Raw genomic sequence first — 20,551 nt, 5'->3', positions numbered from 1 at the left:
ACTCTGAATTAAACTCTCTGGCATCTTTCTTACTGACCCAATGCCCTTGTAATTTAAAAAGTGATGCTGGCTACAAAGAAAGATTTCAATACTGTTTCTGCAACCTCCCTCCATAGCATACTAGCTATGCTGGTTCACCACATCTTGAAAAACAATAAATAAGTTCTTTATAAAGCTTACCATCACAAAGCCAAAAAAAGGAGGATTATTGTCTGTAGAAAAAAGAATATAAATATATAGAGAATATATAAAGAATAAAGAATATATATGCAGGTGCTGAGGACTCATCTCTGCTGAGTGCTGTCATCTGCACTTCAGATGCTGCATTGTCTCTACTTTGCAGCTTTTGAACCCATGTGGTAAATGAGACGACAGACACCTGATACTCCCTAATTTACAATGGCACACCAGCAAAATCCACATAATGATGCACAGAAGGCTTCTGCAGAGGAGGAGTTGCACACAAAACTAAAATAGATGCTTGACATTTGTGTAGGTTTAAAAATACTGACAGTTGATCATACATATAAACAAACAGAATAATCCAGAATAAAGAAAAGGTGTCTTTCTGAGTGCTAAATTAGTATGGCCAAGTTTGGTTTGAAACTTGTTATTACTGTATCTAGGCCAATTTCATTCAGCTTGTATCAAGGATATGCTTAGTGTGTTTGTCCCAAGTGTAACTAATACCACCCAATGATTAAAAGTGAATCCGATCTTGGACATTTTGCTATAGACAATACTGATTTTCTGTCCATCATAAACTCAAGATATAGCACTATGGCTTGCAGCTCTCCCTATTTAGCAGAAAACAGTGGATAGTGCTGGAACCACCTACTCTGCTGACAGAGGGATGAGAAGCCCCTAATGATGAGGATGAGCTGGAACCAGCCTGGATGTGAAATGCATTACTTGAGCTACACAGAGAGAACCTAATCCGTCCTGGTCATATTCGTACTGGCCTTCCTTTGCTATGAACCACAAGTTCAGCTATTCCCTCTCCATCCACGGCTGCTAGTCTTTTCTGGATCGGTCCACACTGAGTCTGGCATACATGTAAGTTTTAAACTGTTTATTAACCAAGTATGGTTAATGGCAGGACAACGGGTCAGAAATAAAAAAAAATAAATTACTTACCATAAGTAAGATTAAACACAGCAAAACCTCGGCCAGGATAGAAAGACCCTCGTCCTGCTACAGAAAAGCACTGCATCTTTTCATTCATCTTTATGGTCTCTTGGATAGTGGTGTCTTCCCCATTCAGCCAGTTCCATGCCCGCATGCAACCATCCAGCCGAGGGTTTATCTAGGAAGATAAAGCAGTATCTCACGCCTCAAACTACTATTCAGTGAAGAATAACTGATTTTGGGTGCAGAGAAATCCTGAGTTATATTATGATATCAAATAGGGGAAATAATTTTCACGTTTTATGAACGTGCAAACCAATTGGCGGCAACCCCAATAGCGCAACCCCAATAGCACAACCCCAAACAAGTAAGTGGTCAGTATTCCCCAGGAAACGCACCTGAGTTCAGCTTGTCTCCACAGGACAGAAGGGCACTAGCTAATGCAGGTGCTGGTTTGGTTGTATTGATTCTGTTAACTGCTTCTACATGCTGCACATCATTAGTGCAATTTACTTCTAAAGCTCTGTAGCCAAAGCTTTGTAACTCCCGTAATTCTGCATTGTAAATGCTGGAGGCTAACTTGAAGTTAAGAAAAAATATCCTTCGTGACATTGCAAACAGCCTTCATGACACACAAGACATGGGACCCGATCGTGGCATAAGTTGTTGGGTTCTGGCTTAAGGGAGGGGTGCCTGAGCCACAAGACGGGCACCCCACTCTGTACACACCTTGGTCCTTCCAGCTTCTAGTTATGTTATCCTATACCAAATGTCAGTGTGAAAATATGAGACAGTATGTAAAGAGAAGGCTCGCTGCAAAGCGTCTAAATCAGCACCATTATGCCCAATTAACTGAAGCAGAGAGAGAATTAAGTGTCTGAGCCAGGATAAAAACCTCAGGAGTTTTTGGCTCTCAATCCTATATTCAGACCACACCCCGAGCTTAATGTTTCAGACAAGCGTTGGCCCTGAATGGCTTCTTGTGAGGAACAGGAGCCTTCCTCAGCTGCTGCACTCCCAGTCACAGAGCCGCAAGCTTGCCACCTCTTTTAGAAATAAAGAGATGCCAGTTTGGGTTTCAAGGTGCCAACTCTGTGTGGGTGGACATTCAAAACAGCCTGAGCAGCAGCTATTTCAGAAACACAGCAGTCATCCAATCTCACCCAAGGAGTGCCTTAACTTTTATTCATATGCCCTATCTACTTGAATTAGGAGGAAATAAAGAAAAATAAGCTTCTGGTTTTTCTTGGGTCTTACTAAACTGAAGCAGCAAACACAAGCAGGAAAACTGTGATACAATATACATGAAGCACAAACTTCGGTTACAACACAAAAATTGCCCCCAGCGCTGTTTTCCAGACCTAGTGGGTCCCATGGCACCCTCACACACAGTGGGCGATGTGCCCACTGGCCCACCAGGGCCACTCATGGTCTCCAAGGCAGCACGACCACCATTAATTTCAAGGCTTTGCCACGTGCTCCAGTTTTGCTGTGTCCTAATGCTGCAGGCCAAGGGTGGGATACATCTCACCCAAACTTACCAATCAAAAAATCAGGACTCTCACCTTTGCTACTGGCTTAGGCTCCCTCTATAGTCAATGGAGAGAAAGCTGTATCCAGAAGGTGATAATTCCACCTGTTTCAGGGCAGGCTGAACTGCTCTCAGGAAGGACCTACATCACCCCAAGAGAAGATGAAATCAAGCCCTTCAGGCATGCAAAACAACATGAGCGATCATGCTATACTCACCGGTAGAATAAGGTCCTTTGTTTTGAAAGGAATGCCTCCTACTGTCAAATTCAGCTGATACAGTCCTTTGTCTAGAGTAAACAGATCCCCTGAGACAGCTATTTTCATAACTGCATCCCTGTTGACCTTTATAACCAAACTTCTTTCAAGTTCTTCAACAGAGATCTGAAAAAGTAAAATTGCAAATAGAATAATTCAGTATAAAAAGAACCTAATATCTGCAGCCTCAAGTAAAGGACAGACACCACTAGTGAAATCCCCAAGACGGAGAAATATTTTCTGTCCCCAAGCCTCTCTGTCTACCTTTTAAGTTACATTCCACCTTGATATGTAAATCTTTACTCTAGACATCAACCTGGGGTTGCCCTAATGGCGAAGACAGCCCAGCTACTTCAAAACAGCTACACAAAAATACGAGTGGATTAACTACATGACATCTGTAGGTTGCTCTATGCAAAATGTAAATGCAATAATGAGTTATTAATGAGAAACTTCCTATTGCAACTGCCTGTGAAAGGAAAAGCTGGAAAGACAGATAAGAAGATGTCTTTTGTTAGGCCAGTGAAAGATAAAGCAGAAGCCTTCCAGCCACATTTAAGTCTAGTCTTTGAATACTGACCCCTGAAAAAAGAACAATAAAAGATGTCATATTTGAGAGGGTAATAAAAATGTGTAATAGGCAATAATTTTTCTCTCAAAAGGTATCTGCAAGTTTTACCTCCACGTCTCCGAAGAGCTACTTCTAGGAAGATTCTATCACCACTGAAATTTCAAAAAAATTTCATAATTTTAATTATGACCACGCTGCACAGAGAAGCGCTACAAAGCAGGGAGGGCGTGGAGGAGGCGAAGCACAAAGCTGACACGTAGCAGGCTGCTGAACAGCAGCACGGATTCTGCGCCTTGGGACCTGGGTCCTGCTACCGACGGGGTGTTCTGTGGCCATAGCGGAAGACAACCCCCTTCTTCCTGCAGAGAAGAAGGGAGCGCACCTCCTCTATTTCATTATCTTCAACACAGCACTCCTTCTTCCCACTCCATGACAGATACCCCACCTACCCACTCCTCTTCCATATAGCTCTGTCCCCTGGGACACCCAGATGCTGCCTCCCTCAGTGAGCCGCTGCATAGAACCAAATACCTATTTCAGCGGCTGTTTAGACTTGTTCTTCCCTCTCCCTGCTAGTAGGCCAGGTCATGTGCATCTTTCTCTTTGCATTTCGAGAGTAGTTGCCCTAAAATTGTTTCCATCAGCCATGCTGAGCTCTCTCTCTGTGGCTGTGACGTAAAGGATGACAGGGTTGAGCAGGTTTATTCCTGGACGCTCCCTTTGGACTGCAGTCTTCAGGAATGAAGATTAAGTGAATTTGATAGTTGAAAAGATTATTCACAGAATATCAAACTTTTTTCTTCTCCTGTGGATTCCAGTACAGTCTGGTTTATATTGCTAAAACATTGTTTACACCTGGTGTGTTGCTCCGTGCTGTATCCTACAGGACATGAATTTACTTGTCTGAAGCTTGCTTGTTTAAAGTGGCATCTACACCTCCCCACTGCGTTCAAGGGAGACACACAAGCCAGTTTCAAACAGGCTTCTTTGGGCACTGGCAGGCTGTAAAGTCCACTCAGTGGGTGGGAACATAAGCCCACAGGTCCTGGCAGCCACAGCCCAGCTGGCTTCGCCACGCTGGCTCTCTAGCTAAAAACTCTCTCGGACGCCTCTACTCGCTGTGGCAGTCACCGCTGCCAGAACGCACCGGGGTGCAGAGCGCCGCGAGGAGCCGGCACAGACCATCTCCCCGCTCCTAGCACGGATCGCGGGCAGCCATGGAGCAAACGGGGAAGAACCGGCTGCAGCAGTGCCCCTGCTCTGCTTCCTCGGTGAAGAAATCCTGCAACTTGCAGAGCTACCAAAATTCAGGGCCTTCTAAAATGTTATTAGATTGTATAGTAAGGAATAACATATAAATTTTAAAAAATTAGTCTGAGTTCTTAGCTACTTCTGATCATTGATATAAACAAACCCAAATCGGTGGAATCTTCCATAGGAGAAAGGGTTAATCCCAGTGGAAGCTCTTAACAAATTCCAGTTTAGGAAATTACATTCTGCCTACTTCACGCCGCCCTCTGGCAGTTTCAGCTGCGGTTCCTTATGTTTAAAGCTTAATTGCTGGTGCTCCACCATCCCCTACAAACCAAAAGGGGAAGCATTTTGGTAGGTAGCAGACTGCGGTAATTCCCTCCTCCTGTTGCAAGGAGTAGCTAGCTGCCGCCTGCCATAGTGTGCTCGGGGACAATCAGGCGGGCAGTTCTCGTAGCTAAGGGTTCCCATACGGTCAGCCATAAGGGCAGTCAGCTTTGTGTTTTGGATTCATGGCCTGGATAACTCTCATCGCAGAGCCAGCCTGTCCGCTCTTTGCTGAAAAGCAAGTGGACAGCACTGAAAAGGGACGGGGCTACAGGCAGCCGCAGGGTTAAAGCCAAATACGAATCCGCTTGCGATTGCTTAACCTTCAGTTCTGACATTTAACAGTGCAGGTAGGTTATTATTTTTGCTAACCATACTGTCCTCAGAGCAGTACTAAACTAAACATTGAAAATAAGACAAAATGATGACTTATTTTGGAAATGCAAAACAAACAGAAGGCGAGTGTGTTCTCTGCTATCATCAGTTCATAAAGGCCACTTCATCCAGCCGGATTACACACAAATAACAGTATTAAAAGTTTTTCCTGAGGCTTGCTTGTTTGTGTTTTCAGTGCTGGGAATGATCATCTAAAAATAGACTAGGAGAGATCAACATCAGAGAAAACACCTAGGTAGATATATTGGCCTGAAATTTTGAAAATGCCTTCATAGTTCCATAAATTTTGCTCAAGAGACCAAAAACATACACTGCTGGTGCTTTTTCTCATGTTTTGCTTTTAAATAGCCATTGTTTTTTCATTTGCTGAAAGTTATATAGTAAAATTACTATTTTCTCACAACCTCTATAAAGTTCTCCCAAGTTCCAAACGCCACTGTTGTAGGTCTAACCAAAACTAGGGGCCCGAACCTGTGTACACTGAAGTCCAGAGTAAAGCTCCCAAGCTGCATTTGAGTCTGGACTGTGACCTCTGTCACAGAAGATGAGGTTGAAAAGTACACACAAGTCCATGCTTAAAATGAAATGTGTGGCTACATGTTTTATAAAAGGAGACAGGTAAAAAGGAATAAACCCTCCTCAACAGGATTTCCCAAATTAAAAACCACGCCGGAGAGAGGAAAAAGGAGAAATGAGGGAGGGGATAAAATGGAGGAACAGATTTATAGTTGTATTGCTCAGCCATATAGATTAAATGGCATTTAGCGACCGGGGCGATACCGGATGTTAAGCAGAAGAGAACAAAGTACCTGCAGGGTGGAGGCAAGGGCTAAGAAAATAGAGCAGAGGATGGCGAAATCAATAGCAGCCCAGCAACGCAAGCAGCGTCTCGAGCCTCAGAGGTGAGTCAAGAAGTCAAGAGACTCAAGGCTCCTTCCTCCTGCTGCCATTCATCTGTGGGTAAATCCTTCTGCCTTTGGCCAGCACCAGGCACAGCGTTCACAGTTTCACTTTGGGAGACAGTCACCAGAGCTATGGCCATCGACCTGCTCCAGTGCCAGCACTGCGTGATGCTCTCTCCTCCGCTCATGCCGTACTCCGTCTCCAGCAGCGGCCGGGCCCTGCTCTGCCCAGGCGCAGGGCAGCACCGCTGGCTGCAGGGGCACCTCTGCCCCAGCTTTGGCGTGGGTCCTGTCCGCCTGCACCGCACAGCACCCACGGCTCAGTCTGCACTGTCCCAAAAAGTCCCGGGGAAGGGTTTCCAGGGGATTGATACAATCTCTCAGAAAACGCGCAGAGTGCCTTGCTGCAGCAACTCAGCCAGGCGATTTCTTGGTTACGATGGCACCTGGGGATGAGAGCCCTGACGCTGATGGCTGGCAGGAGACCAATAGTTCTTGCCTAAAAATGATACTTACTTTTATCATACTGCCTTCTCTCCCTGCAGAAAGCAAGCACAGCCTTTGTTCACCCCTAACTCCTATGTGTTCGAGCATTTTTGTATTACTTGAAGAAAGAAAATGCATTTCAGCTGTCTCACCCAAAACTAACATGGGAAAGTTTGTAATTACTTCATAATGAGGTCTGGCACTTAACAAGTAGTTATGCTCCCGTGTTGAATGGTTTAGCTTGGTAACGACTGCTTTTTGTGGCTCCCAAGTCACCCCAGTGGCATGAACTCTGCTTTTCATGTCTTCCATCACCACAGGCAATTACAATCGCCATATTTCAAATTAGCAGAACAAATCTTACAACAAATTTAGTAAGAACTGGCTTGAGGCTATTCCTACCTCTAAAGATACAGCATGTCATACGTTCTGAACCTCTACAGCTCTCCTTTTGGAATCTAAAATTGTTTCATTGACAGTAAAGGAACTGAATTAAACATCACCTCATCTGCTGGAAACATATGTCCAAATGTCAGTAGTTGACAGTGAATGCACTCAAGGACTTCTTTATTTATTCATTAGAAACAAAATTTTTCCCACCTTGCTTTTTTCTTTAATGTAATTCTGAATTTTTTTAGACTAAAAAATTTAAAACAGAAAATTATTCACAGTTACCAGTATCTGTATTTGTCTCATATGCAAGTTAGCTGAGAACTTCCCACCCACTGCCCAAAAGACACATCAACTGAAAAGTCAAAAGATCTAATTAAGTAAGAAAAAATGAAAGGAGAGGAAAAGGCAGAAGTGAGAAGGCGTATATAAATCGCTAATCTACTGTAGATCATAGTACAGGATGCTTTTCATGATCCTGTCACAAATGGTAACACCCATGATGCTTCCAGAATCTCCAGGAGACGTTCTGCGGGAGTGTCAAGAACATGAATCCTTACAAGCTCCAAGATGCAGTCTCGTGAGATTGCTGGGATTATGTTATGAGTAAACAGAGAGGTTCTAGTAGATCCCAATATCTTTACAAGGGAAATGGTCTATTTTGTATATAAACAAGCCTGAAGACTTTAAAAAAAGGATACTGTAGCATAAGAGATTTGTCAACTCTCTGTGACAAACAAACAAACAAACAGATGAATAAAGAAAAGCAACCACACACACACCATACACCAAACACCCTTGGAAACCTCCTTCAAAGAACAGCTACAGAGTTCCTTCCCTCTTACTCCCTTCCAACCCTCACCCAGAGGCCATCTCCTCAAACTGACGTGAAGTCAGCTGAGCACTGCTGCACCTCAAAGGCACTGTGTCTGCTCTGGTTGTGCGAATTAGTGATGCAGTCTAGTTTACAATGGATATACAGTGTAATTCAATTTGTTAGGAAAAATATCCCATTCTCGCCTTAGAATGTATAACGTACTGGCACGCATTGAATGGATAGGTAGGTTGGAAAAGCATCTTCTCAAGAATACGCAAAGTCTAGCTGCACTTGACAGAGCCCATCAGGAACAAGCCAAGAAAGGGTAAGATCTCAGCAGTGGTCTGGACTCACCGTTTGCCACATGCCATGGTTGATAAGCGGTCCGCTGCTGGTCACGCGGCCTATTCCGTTGTATTTCAGCTGCAGCTCTAGCCGTCCTTTGCGCAAAGCCAAGACTACCCATGTGCTGTCTCGATGGCCTCCAGCAAAGAAAAGGATACCTTCAGGATCAAAGGTTCTAAAGTCGAACTCAGCCACAAGTCTGACCGCACAGGTGCCAAGAAATAAATTAGTTATGCAGAGTTCAAAAACCACAGAGTACTTTCCATACAGATAGCATCAATTCTAACAGTTATAAAGCTCCGTTAAAACATACTAGCTTTTTAGTGCTCCCGAAAGACTTAAGCTGTGAAGACGGGTTTTAACATAGCGTCAAGAATAAAGAATACATTGCTGTACTTCCGTAATTATCCTAGGGGCTCTGCGGTCAAGGCTGCCTTTCTCAATTACTGGTTTAGATAATGTTTTGCCTTACAGGACTTCATAATACAAACAAATAAGGATGATCATAGGAATAATTGTTATTGTAATGACTTAACCCCATTGCATGCATTAAAGTCGGACAGCGCATTCGACTGTCAGTCTAAATTGTCCTCACCTCGTCGGTTGTTTCCTTTTGAAGCGCAGCCTGATAACAGGAGTGCCGCTGAACATCCTCCCCAGGTACAAGGATTTAATACTTTTCCCAACAGCAAAAGGCACACATGGTATTATGTTCTATAATCAAAACACATTTTTGAGTGCTTATTCTCCTTGCACAGCAGAAAGAGAATCAGAGAGTATGCCTCCTTTTCTCAGCGTATATATATGCATCTATAGCATATATATGCTAGACATATAGCAGACTAGGGCACTTTAATGTTTATACTCTCAAAATACAGTTGTTTTGGTACTGAGAACATTTCCTCTTTCCTTCCCTCCTCCCTCCTATCTGCCTCGGAGGAATGTTTTCCTGTTGCAAAATGAAATCATACTCATAAGGTACAGCATAAGGTTTTCTACCGCAACGTCGTGCCTGCAACAAAAGACGTGCTAAGAACTTGCTGTCGGTTGGTTCCCGCAGAGGCAGCCGGTGCCACTGAAGCCCATCCACCTCCAATGCCTGGAGGACCAACATGTCAAGTGCAAGTGCTGGTCCGTAACTTACACCATATGCCCTGAGACCTTCGCGCCGTCCTACTGGGTCTAACTCAGAAGAGCTTGTGCAGCCAGGGGTAAGTCATAGCCAAACAGAGGGCTGGCAGGGCTATCACTGGCATGCTCTTTTTGGAACGGGGACAAGAGGAGCATGAGAAGAGAGACTCTGAATGAACTTCCTCCCAAAAAGGCTAATGAGACTCTTCTTTTCAGGAGAGCTACTGTCCCCAGCTCACATGGCCTTGCCAACAGGATTCCCTCCTGCTGGTCACTCAGCTCAAATGGCTTTGGCCCAGAGCTTCATCGGTTATTCTTAATGGCAACATAAAATAAAGGTCTGTTCTACAGTTACGGCAATGAAGACTAACATACCTCACACGTATTCATGTCCCGGGAAAGCTTTACTCCCCCTCTGCCATCGCAATGACAGGTGTAACTCCCCGGCAAGTTGACACAGGTCTGTTCACAGAGCTTTTCTTCACATTCATTTATATCTACACAAAATCAGCAAAGAAGAGAGGAGGAAACAGCAGTTGAGTTTGTTGAAACATGAATCATCTCGGGGAAAAAAACGTTATCAGTGCTGTTTCGTAGCACCTTTCATTTGAGCGTGCCCAAGTGCTCTGTAGCCAGTACTTACCCTACGCCACATCTTTACAGGAGAGAAGAGTTAGAATTAGCATCTGCACAAATCTGTCTTCACAGACAGATTCCAGCAGCCCAAAGATACACAGCAAGTCAGCGGGAAGGCTGGAAGAAGAGCTCAACTCCTTGTCTGCTGGTTCAGAGCCCTGGGCTTTAACTTCTAGACAAGACTTCCTCCCCTCAGGCCCCTTCTGCTACGCCTCTGCTAACTGGCTCCTGCTCCTTCAGCTCAGGGACTGCTTGCTTCATCGCTACTCAGCAGCTGGATCCTCAACAGACAAGTAAAAGCCGAGTTTCTCACTCATTATTTTCTTTTTTTTTTTCTTCGGCTTGTTTTTATTCGCTTCGCAAACAAATGCGGGAAAACAAATTGTGATGGCCCACAGGGATCTCTTCGGGCACAGATAAACACTTAGAGCCCGGTAGGGCTGGTTGCCGTGTGATTCAAGTCATTACGTTAACTTAAACAAAAGGCAGGGAACAATGCTAGTTTTGGAAAACTTTCAAAACTTACTCCGTTGAGAAAGCTTGCAGGCAGTGTAGCCAGCAGAACTGTGCATGGGTCCAATGCATATTAAACTCCTAGTTCAGAGTAATACCACAAGACACGTTTTGAAAGAACAACAGCTACTGCTCTGTAACTTTTCTTGTCCTACGAAGAGAGACAGCAACATGCACAGATGCTTCTGAGCTTCCACCAGATCTTGTACTTGTCATAAATTCAAGAAATCTCAGTATTCTGGTTCGTACAGCTTGATTCAAGTCATCAAAGATGACTGCAAACTCAATGAACTCAAAGATGACCACATATGGCAAACTCACTCACAACTAGGGAAAGGCAAACAGAAGTCCAGTATGTAAGAAAGATTAAAAAAAAGCTTTTACTGAAGCCTGAAATTAAATTTTTGGGGTTTTTTATAGCTTTAAATCATGTAATAAATGCTAGCATGTTATTTCATGAGCTTACCCTGACAAGTCTTTCTCACGTCATCGTACTTGTAGCCTGCATCACAAAGACATTCGTATGAACTTATTAAATTTTTACAATGAGCTTCTCCACAGATGTCTGCTGATGCTGTGCATTCATCTATGTCTGCAAAACAAGCAATTAAACAACATGACTTCAGCTGAGTATAATCACTTCACTGTTCGCACACTGGAGTGGGCTCAGGGTCAAGAGATCCCTCTATTATTTTGATAACTGAAAAAACAGTATCTTTAAGAAGCTACCTTTAGGGTTAGCTAGCTATAAGAAGTGACTTCAGGCTTTCAAAACCAGTTGTTGTTTCTTTCTTTAAGCTATTAACCACTATTGGAAAAAACAATGCAAAGTGAGCCAGGAGAAAAACTGTAAACCGAAACAATCCCCCCAAAACCAAAAAGCCCCGCTCCATTCAGGGGGCTGAAACTGCGGGTTAAAAAGCAGCCAGCAGGAACTGAGGAACAGCAATACGAATTTTACCAAAACACAGAAGGAACACACAGCCTGTGCAGCATCACAGGTTTCTGTTCTCCTTCCTCAGACAGGCAAACAATAATTTTTCACGCATTCCCAAAACTAATGTGAACGAAGATCTAAATCTGCCGATGTGAAGTGGTAAAGGGGAATCGAGGCAGCCCACTTTGACACAAAGAACAAGTCATGTCTGAGAGATGTTGTGGGGTTTCACCACGAAGGCAGGCAATGGACTGGAACTGGAGGTGCATAAAAACCAACAAGTGTTTTTCTAACGTGTTAACTAATACCCAGCAAAATCCTGATGTTGACAAAACATTTGCAGTATACTGAGAGTTTAATATTTACTTTTGCTTTTTAGTACATGTTAAAACTACAACTACATGTTACACTTGGTGATTGTCCCACATATGAGTGAACTGGCCTCTGCTTATACACTACGTAGACAGTGCTCTGACAGACAGCACTAGGGTATTATACAAATATACATACATACGAAAACAAATGTAATTGCGAGCCCACTAGCCGTCCACCTGTCCATGCCAACTGGCACCAGAAGACAATTCAAAAGGGAAGTTGGGTCTTCTAAGCGGCTGCTCCCATTAGAAAGGGATACCATGTAATCTATACAGTCATCGCTTTAAACAGTGGAAGTGACACAGAAATAAAATGCTGCTCTTTGTTTTTTTGCTGGTAGCATTAATATGTTGTTCAGACCAGGTATGCAAACTGTTTAGAAATATGTTGTCACATCCATCTGTAAGAGGTATATACACAGACTTGCCTGTTTTTTCATGAGATACACATAACTTTAACACCCACCTGTGATCATTAATGAGTCTGTGTCTCAGCATGCAGTTTCTTAACACTTTTAAAATCTCCGTTGCTTAAGTTTTGGTTATGTAAATTCATTCCGCAGTTTCAATCAGATACTTCAGATCCTCACTTTCTCTTCTCAGCTACCGTGTAAAACAGTTGCCAACCTTCACGAGGGCCTTTCTACAGCTATTAATAACCAGTTGCAGTGAATTTATCCATCTGTATCTATCTGAATTCATTAGCTGCTGCACATATCCAAATTTAGAAAAATAAATTAAAATAAGAAACACACAAAAGAAAACCAAACGGCTCATATACCACGACACCGTGAGACTGGAAAGAATCACAACAATGCATCTGGCCAGAGGTTCCTCCTGTCAGGCGATGAGGACAGATCAGCTAAAGAGATTTAGCACAATCCAAGCCACAAATCCTCTGTGAATCATGCCTGTGTTACGATATTGAAGAGTAGCACGGTGTGACCGCTGACAAGCCCAGGCACGTAGTGCCGGCTGGAGCACGCAGTACAACCCCGGCAGAGTGCAGCTGACAGGACCTACAGCAAGTCTCTGCTGGGCTAGGGAGTAGAGCAGGGCTGCTCAGTGCAACCCAGCTCTCTGAAATACAGTCACAAGTCACTAAGCATCCGCTGAAGCAAACTGAGAGGTCCAGCAAAGCTTACCTTCACATGTTTTGCTGTCTTTAAGAGCGTAACCGCTGTAGCACGAGCAACGGTAGCTGCCTAGCTTGTTGAGACAGAGCTGGTTGCAGCCGCCGTTCTGCGCTCTGCATTCATCAATATCTACATCAAAAGAAAGTGTTACAGTCAGCTTTTCACCCCTGTAAATCATCTGGAGGGTGAGAGTGGGATAGGTGTTGGGAAGGAGAAAGACCAAACGGGAAACACTATTAGAGCTGCCACACAATGATTACAAAAAGCACAAAGATTTCATTCAAACACTTCAAGTACATTAGCTTAAGTTCATTTAATAAAAAAAAGACAGAGAAGGAACTGTAACTGAGTATCTCCTTCACAGCTCTGAGAATGCAGAAAAGTATCTTCAGTCACTGTGGAGGTGAAGTTTGTTTGCAGAAGCAAACTAATTATAACTAATGTATTTCATATCATAACTAGCTTTTAAAATTATATTATGACCAGTAAGTGCAGGATGAAAGCTTTAGATAAAACAAGAACAATGTATCCTTACTACAGAACTCGTGAGAACACAAAAAAGTTTTAAGTTCACAGCTGTTGAGCGCTGTGAGCTAAACAGTGCTGAACTGAAGTTAGCAGCAAAACCCTATTAAATTCAGTAGAGCCTGGATTTGACTCTCGATGTGCCCTACCTGCTCATTATGTTCTGCTTGTCCATGGGACTCTAGAGTTAGCTGATGGGTAGAGCAGCACATTTCATGGCATTTTATAAGAAAAAGAGGGGATGTGCTTCAGACTGATCAGTTGCTGAGCTCTCAAAGCTAACTGTATACTGATCAGACAACTGTCTCAAACGCTTAAATAAGCTGCTTGTGAGTGAGCCTATAATCTCCCTGCAATATTTACACCAGAAGGAGAGGCTTTGGATCTCCTGCTGTCTTGGTTGCCACAACTCTGGACTGGCTGAATGTGATTTCTGGCAATTACTTAATATTGGCAAGTAGAAAAGCAGTGGCCCTGAAAGGAAAACTTGCAGGCAGAAAAAAAAAGAAACCAGAAAACAAGAGGAGGGAAGATAACTTCAGTGTTTCATAAAGGAATACAGAAAGCCCTCCTAGGGCCTGGAACTTCTTGCATAAATAATTTCTGCCTGAATATTGTCTTTGGCGTTGGTGGAAATACACAGTGGGATGTAACTGGATGTGGAATAAGGTCCTACTCCTGAGGAGGCTTTAACAGAGGAATTTCATCAGCTTGTGCATCATTAGAGTCAGACCCCAACTGCCTGCTGAAAGCCACTGTTCCCAATGCAGGGCTGCTAGAAAGGAAGATGGGGCAAATTCTCAGGCTCTGCAGTCTGTGATCTGTTACATTGGGGTTAACAGCGACAGTTGAGGCAGTTCTGCTCGAAAAGCCACTACAACTCTATTTCAGAGGGGTGGGACAGAAAGTTGGAGCATAACTTCTTAGATTACCTTGGCGAGACCAAGCTGAGATCCATTAAAGGCATATAAAAAATGTTGATGTGACAGAGTTCTATGATTCACATAAGGGCAAACACACGAGCGGTGTGTAATCCAGGTTCAATTCTGTGACTTTGGAATTGTGCAGCACAGTATCAGTGACCATCTGAGAATATAGCAAAACCCAATACATCTTTGTTACAGGTATAAAAGATAATGAAACCCAATTACCTTTTTCACATGTTTTTCCCTGCCAGCCACGCTTGCATTCACAATAGAAGTCCCCCTTGAGATCTTCACATTTGACGGTCCCCTCTTTTTGACAAGGATCAGGAGAACACTGGTTTGGCAAATCTGATTTATATAAGGAATAAAAAAACCAAAACAAAACAGAACAATACATTGAAGTCACTGACAACCAAGTGTTTCACTCTTGTTAAAAGTCAAGAAGCTTAAGCAGTAATGGGGAATCACTGTCAGAAATACTCACGCCTGGCAAAACTGGAAGCTAATTCTTGGTGCTCACATGCCGAACAAGCTGTGCCAGGAATTTTGCAGAGCACATGCAGTGGAATTCATTTCACTGCAAAAGGGAGTAAGCTACCACCCCCGTATCTGAAGGGCACGTCCTGAAAGAAACAGCTCAAAGTAGCTCATTTTTAAGAAAGTTAATCCTGCTCTCCCTAGTTTTGGAGAAAACAGAAAGCAGACAGCAACTAAGCATTCCAGGAAGGATGGGTACTCTTTTCAAATTACTTTTGGTAGTTCAACTGAGGATCTCACCAGGGTTGATAGATTTGTTGCTAGCAAAGGTTTGTTATCCGAAATTTTTGTCAGAGCTATCCAACTTAGGCTTTTCTATTATGTAGAATGAGAATAAAAAAGAAATACCAATACGTTAACAGCATAAGAATCACAAATTGCTAATCCAGTGTGCAGACAGCACAATGTTCCTATGGGGCCCACACAGAGTGAAGTCTGCCACTGATTTTTAAGCCAAGTTCCAATAGTTGGCAATGGACATTCCCCATAGGATCGTAGCAAGAGAGTAGCCAAGGGGGAAGATTGGGGGAACAAATATCAAACTATCAGGTAACTGCTCAACGAATGGAAGTCACCTATCCAAATTCACCTACCCACCTATCTGCAAAACACTCAGGGACAGTGTTTGCAGAGATAGCTAAAGGGAGGATCAGAGAATACCCTTGTCCCCAAAAAAATGAACTGGTAGATATCATGTAGTAGTAACCTGTTACACAGGTGTTCTAGATCAGTGATCTTCAAAAAACATAAATGTATTAACCGTTTCCACAACCTTAACCAGAAGGAGCAGTGCAGAAGCTCATTCTGTAGACTGCAAAGCTCACCTAGTCGGAGGGTCTTTCTGTTTACATATCCCCTCCCAGCAGTGGGGTTCAGGAGAGACAGGGCACTTCTGCGGACCTTCTACTCTTGGTTGAACCTTAGTCATAGTCCAGTCTGCCATGGATGCCACCTGCTACAAAGAACATTTGAACCTGACCAGAGCCATAGCAAACCTGAATAAATGTATATTCGCAATCGGACTGACCTACACTTCAGCAGTTAAACGGTCAGCCCCACTGTCTTCTGTGCTCACCAGCACATGGAATGCACTGGAAAAGGAAGTCCTACGACATGAAGGCATGATGTCCAGGCTTCTCTTCTGATGAAGATATCTGGCAGTTTCTTGTGCCTGACCAGCTACGCCAGAGTGGGGGTGGCAAAGCTACAAAGCAATGATTCTACCCAACCCTTTTGGTGCATGATACAGAACTGTTGGCAGCTGCTGCAGCTAGCAGTCTTTAAAGGAAGAACTACTATCGTTAACAATGCCTTCTGCAATCCTACAATCTTGGCAACACATGCTTACTACTCAGCAGAAACCCAGTTCAGGCCAGACAAAAGGAAGAGGTTACAAAAAGTGGACCAGACAGGTACATTTAGAGCGCCTGATTAGCAACAGCCCTCTGAAGACCAAGTTTGGTCTGCGATACTAGATTTGCAGAGCAAAAAGTGCTCAGTGGGTACACATTAAGCGAGCAGCAGCAGCAAAGACGCCTTTTCATAGCCTGGTTCTGCTGAGACCAACGTTCAGTAGACCAACATCCAGTTCAGACTCTTCATGATATTCTGAAACATGGCTTGTGAATTGATGGGCATATGGGATGGCAGGGAGGCATGTAGGGAGAGGAACTGTTTGTAGCCCCATCAGGCTTCTCAAATTGAAAGAAGTTAAGAATTGGATTAACTCCTACTTTTCTCAGGATTATACTGCTTCTGCATTTGTCTTCTTAACTTCTTCTGTGTGATCCTGAAAGTCACCTTCATGACAGGCTGCTTTGAAAAAACTTCAGCATTTCTGTGAGTGCAGGCAGAAGCAAGTCCCTCTGATGTCTTATAAAGCACTGAACAGTATTTTTGTTCGCACTGACTGCCTTAGATTTGAATCTCAGTAATCACAGACTGGCTGAGGTTGGCAGGCACCTCTGGAGGCCATCTGGTCCAACCCCCAGCTCAAGCAGGGCCACCAGGCAAGCAGTTGCCCAGGACCATGTCCAGGCAGCTTTTGAGTATCTCCAAGGATGGAGGCTCCACAACCTGCCTGGGCAACCTGTGCCAGTGCTGGGTCACCCTCACAGTGAAAATGTGTTTCCTGATGTTCAGGCTGAACCTCCTGTGTTTCAGGTTGTGCCCACTGCCTTTTGGACTTTCGGTTTGCCTTTTGGACAGTCATTAAGATTGGTGCTATGTGAGGCATAAAAATAAGGCAAGAGAATATACTCTAATGTTGGATAGCATTTGTGTTACAGTCATCAAGAAAAAATAGTCAGATTCTTGGGCTGCACTGCACACTGAATTACCTGAAGACTGAAATTAGCTGCACAGTGTTGCAGTTTATCCAGATTACCACAGAGTACTAATTTCATATTTGCTTTACAGTAGTCACATTGTACAATATAAAAGTTTTCACCGCTCCTTTCTCTGTAGTGTATTTAATTGAGCTTTGGACATAAGGACTGTCTAGTGCAAGTTCAACAACTATGACAAACATACCTGTCCACTATGCATATGTTTATAATGAAGACCATTCTTCTGAAGAGGACTAACAGATGCCAGAAATCAGCAGACGATTGGCAATGGCTGTCATTAAATATAGTGGACTGAATCAACCAGGACAGAATAGGTGAAGCGAAGGAAGGAGCTCTATAAAAGGTCATAAAGGATCACAAATCTCCACAACTGAAAGAATTTACCTTTCAAGTTGTGATTTCATCCCCCTCTACCAAAAGACAGCCAAAACACAGTGGTTCCATCCACTCTCACTTCAGGTTCCCCTCTGTAACCAGCCCAGCTTCAAACTCTAGCTAGGGCTACGCCACTGAAAAGACAAGCATTTATCCTGAGCCTCAGCAAGGTGTTCCATCGTGGACAAAGGAGGAGAGAGCCAGAGGGCTCACCAGGAACAGAGTGTAACTTGGCCAAAGAAATGCCAATTTTCAGTATTTCATCTTGACGCTCAGAAGCTAGTGCCTGGGAAAACACTACAGGAAACGCAGGGGTACACAATCCTAAGACCCTCACAGAAATAACCATCCACTCACGGCAAACAAAGCCTAATTATCTTTCTTTCTCACCACTCCAGCTGGGCAGAGCTGGGGCAAAGCCAAGGTAGAGGCCCGGCCGCACAAAAGAAAACACAGCTACACGGGCTGTCTGCCACATCCACCTGCCAGAACACCTCCCGATAAATCACCCCCGAGCCGACGCACCGCTGGAGGTGGAGGAGTCGGGGAAGGAGAGGCCAGGTTAAGGCGGAGATGAGCCACGACAGAGCAGCTCTGATCAGCACGGTTCTTTTCCTAGGCAGACCAGGATTTGTACAGAGTAAACAGAAGGGTTTAGGTATAGTAAGCCAAGTCTTTTTTTTTGAAGCAGCACAAACTAAGCCTCCCAGACATGGCTGGGAGTGTTGTCAAAGTCACTTCATAAGCAAAACAAGTCAACAGGGTTATGCGTGACTTATCTGGTGCATCCTCAAGCTTCTGATTCTTTCCCTCAAACTGGATTCTGATGTGCCTTGCAGAGCCAGATGGAAATAACACTGCCCAGCAGAATACCACCCTATCGCAACCCATGGTAAATGGCAGGAACAACCACAGACATTTCTATCTCATCAACACTGTGCCGATAGTTTACTCCTCTTATCATGAGAGTTTGAGAACCTGAGACACAGTCTTATACTCTCCTGGTGGCTTCACAGCTGTATAATTCTGCCAACTTCGTAGAAGGTGCTCCTGATTTAAACCATTGCCAGAGAAAATGGAGTTTTTGTTTCCATTCATTTACATGGCAGATTTTAGTAAAGCTTTTAAAAGTAATAAAGAGCATGACCTTTTTGTGTGCTTTGAGCTACATCTGATAGCACGCATATAGCTTATAAATGCAGACAGAGAATAGAATTACCAGTTCCATTTTTGAAGTCTGTACGGAAAAAAGACTTTACCTAAGTACACTGACTGCTGCTTCCAGTTCATTACTCTGTACTGTGAATTTGCTTTTTGATATTCACAAAATGGTGCAAATTAAAACTTCATTGGGAAAATGCTAGGTTGCGAAGATTATGACACTCACTATTAAAAAGCAGACACACGCAACCTAACAAAAATCCCATTCTGTTTTTTAAGGTCACATGCAGCTTCGTTTCCAAAAAATCCTGTAGAGTTTTCCAAACCCTTGCAGAACCAAATCCCTAATTCCTAGCTGACCTACAGGATCTCTTTTAGAAAAAGATCCAGGTCTGCAGACCAAAGTACAGGTACCTATGTGTAAGGCAAGCGTCTATCTGCAAAGCAATTGTCTTAAATTCACATTGCAGCCAGTGGAGATCTAGCCAGTACGATAAACAGAGTCCGTAGAGTGATTCAGCTCTCCCCAGAGCAGAGGCAGTTTGGTCAGTGGAATCCCTCTAGAACCACAGACTGCAGGCTAACCCTCCACTGCGATGGGAACACTGCTCTTGCAGGCACCTATGCTGGAAACACCTGCATCTACCTCTCTGAATCCAGAGCTGAACCCTACCTGTAACCCTGGTCTAAAGATCTTATGAAACTGAGAATCCTCAAATGCCCCCCTACGCTGTCTAATCACTGTCACAGTTAAAATTTGTACCTTATTTCCTGTATAAACTAGCCTAGTTAATCACCCTCCAGTCCTTGGGTTGTGCAATGTCTTTGTATGCCGAATTAAAAGAGCCTTCCACTACCTTGTTTTGAGAGGAGAAAGACTGTTAAGAAACAAAATTTAAATGTGTTTTGCAGACACAACCCCACAGAGCTACACAGCCTTTTGGCAGCATCTGTGAAAAATTAAGAGGCACACTGGAATTGGCCAAGCACAAAGCCTGTCATTCTTCCAAGCGCGTTTCAGGCTCCTTCTCCGTTACTTCTCCTGTGAACTGACAATGGCTAGCCAAAACTCAGCCATTTAAAAATATTTTAATATTTTAATGGGGGAAAATATTATCATTTTATTTCCAAACCACTGCATCTGCAATGGGCAAAAATCCCTGAAAACAATTATTCAGCTTTTATTTTTTCAGATTTTTTCATCGCTACCCTTTAGACTTGCATTTCTAAAGCGCTATTAGCTGTTTAGAACAAGTGTTCCCAGTTGATACCACCATTTCCAGCAGGAACTCCCGCCTCTTTGCCGTGCCACACACGTGAGCAAAAGGAAGCATTCAGCCTCACGTCCCACTCTGAACTAGCTGGCATACCGCAGCCAGCACGGGTACCGCGGCTCCGAGAATTCCCAGTTCAGAGGACTCTAACATCTGTAAGTGATACTGCTGCATTATATCAGGGCAGGTCTTGCCATACCACTCCTTAACCTTGGAATTCACTGTTCAAAAAAGGTTGCTGTAATGCAGCTTATAAACGTGAAAGCTCGACTAAATC

At 43.7% G+C, this 20,551-nt stretch overlaps 1 protein-coding gene across 1 annotated transcript in view; it reads right to left on the bottom strand.

The window, feature by feature from the left end:
• Nucleotides 1–20,551, bottom strand: part of GAS6 (growth arrest-specific 6) — a gene marked incomplete at its 5' end in the record, with an annotated part of 28,186 nt that overhangs the window by 5,935 nt on the left and 1,700 nt on the right. Inside the window, 8 exons of the mRNA XM_009587472.1 lie at nt 1,138–1,306; nt 2,878–3,042; nt 8,411–8,600; nt 8,997–9,115; nt 9,908–10,029; nt 11,148–11,273; nt 13,138–13,257; nt 14,805–14,927. Of these exons, the coding sequence (XP_009585767.1) occupies nt 1,138–1,306; nt 2,878–3,042; nt 8,411–8,600; nt 8,997–9,115; nt 9,908–10,029; nt 11,148–11,273; nt 13,138–13,257; nt 14,805–14,927 (1,134 nt within the window). The remainder of the gene's footprint in view (nt 1–1,137; nt 1,307–2,877; nt 3,043–8,410; nt 8,601–8,996; nt 9,116–9,907; nt 10,030–11,147; nt 11,274–13,137; nt 13,258–14,804; nt 14,928–20,551) is intronic.

The sequence above is a fragment of the Fulmarus glacialis genome, unplaced genomic scaffold, assembly GCF_000690835.1.
Source record: "Fulmarus glacialis isolate BGI_N327 unplaced genomic scaffold, ASM69083v1 scaffold13911, whole genome shotgun sequence".
Classification (NCBI taxonomy): Eukaryota; Metazoa; Chordata; class Aves; order Procellariiformes; family Procellariidae; genus Fulmarus; species Fulmarus glacialis.
This window is presented reverse-complemented; position numbering and strand designations above follow the sequence as displayed.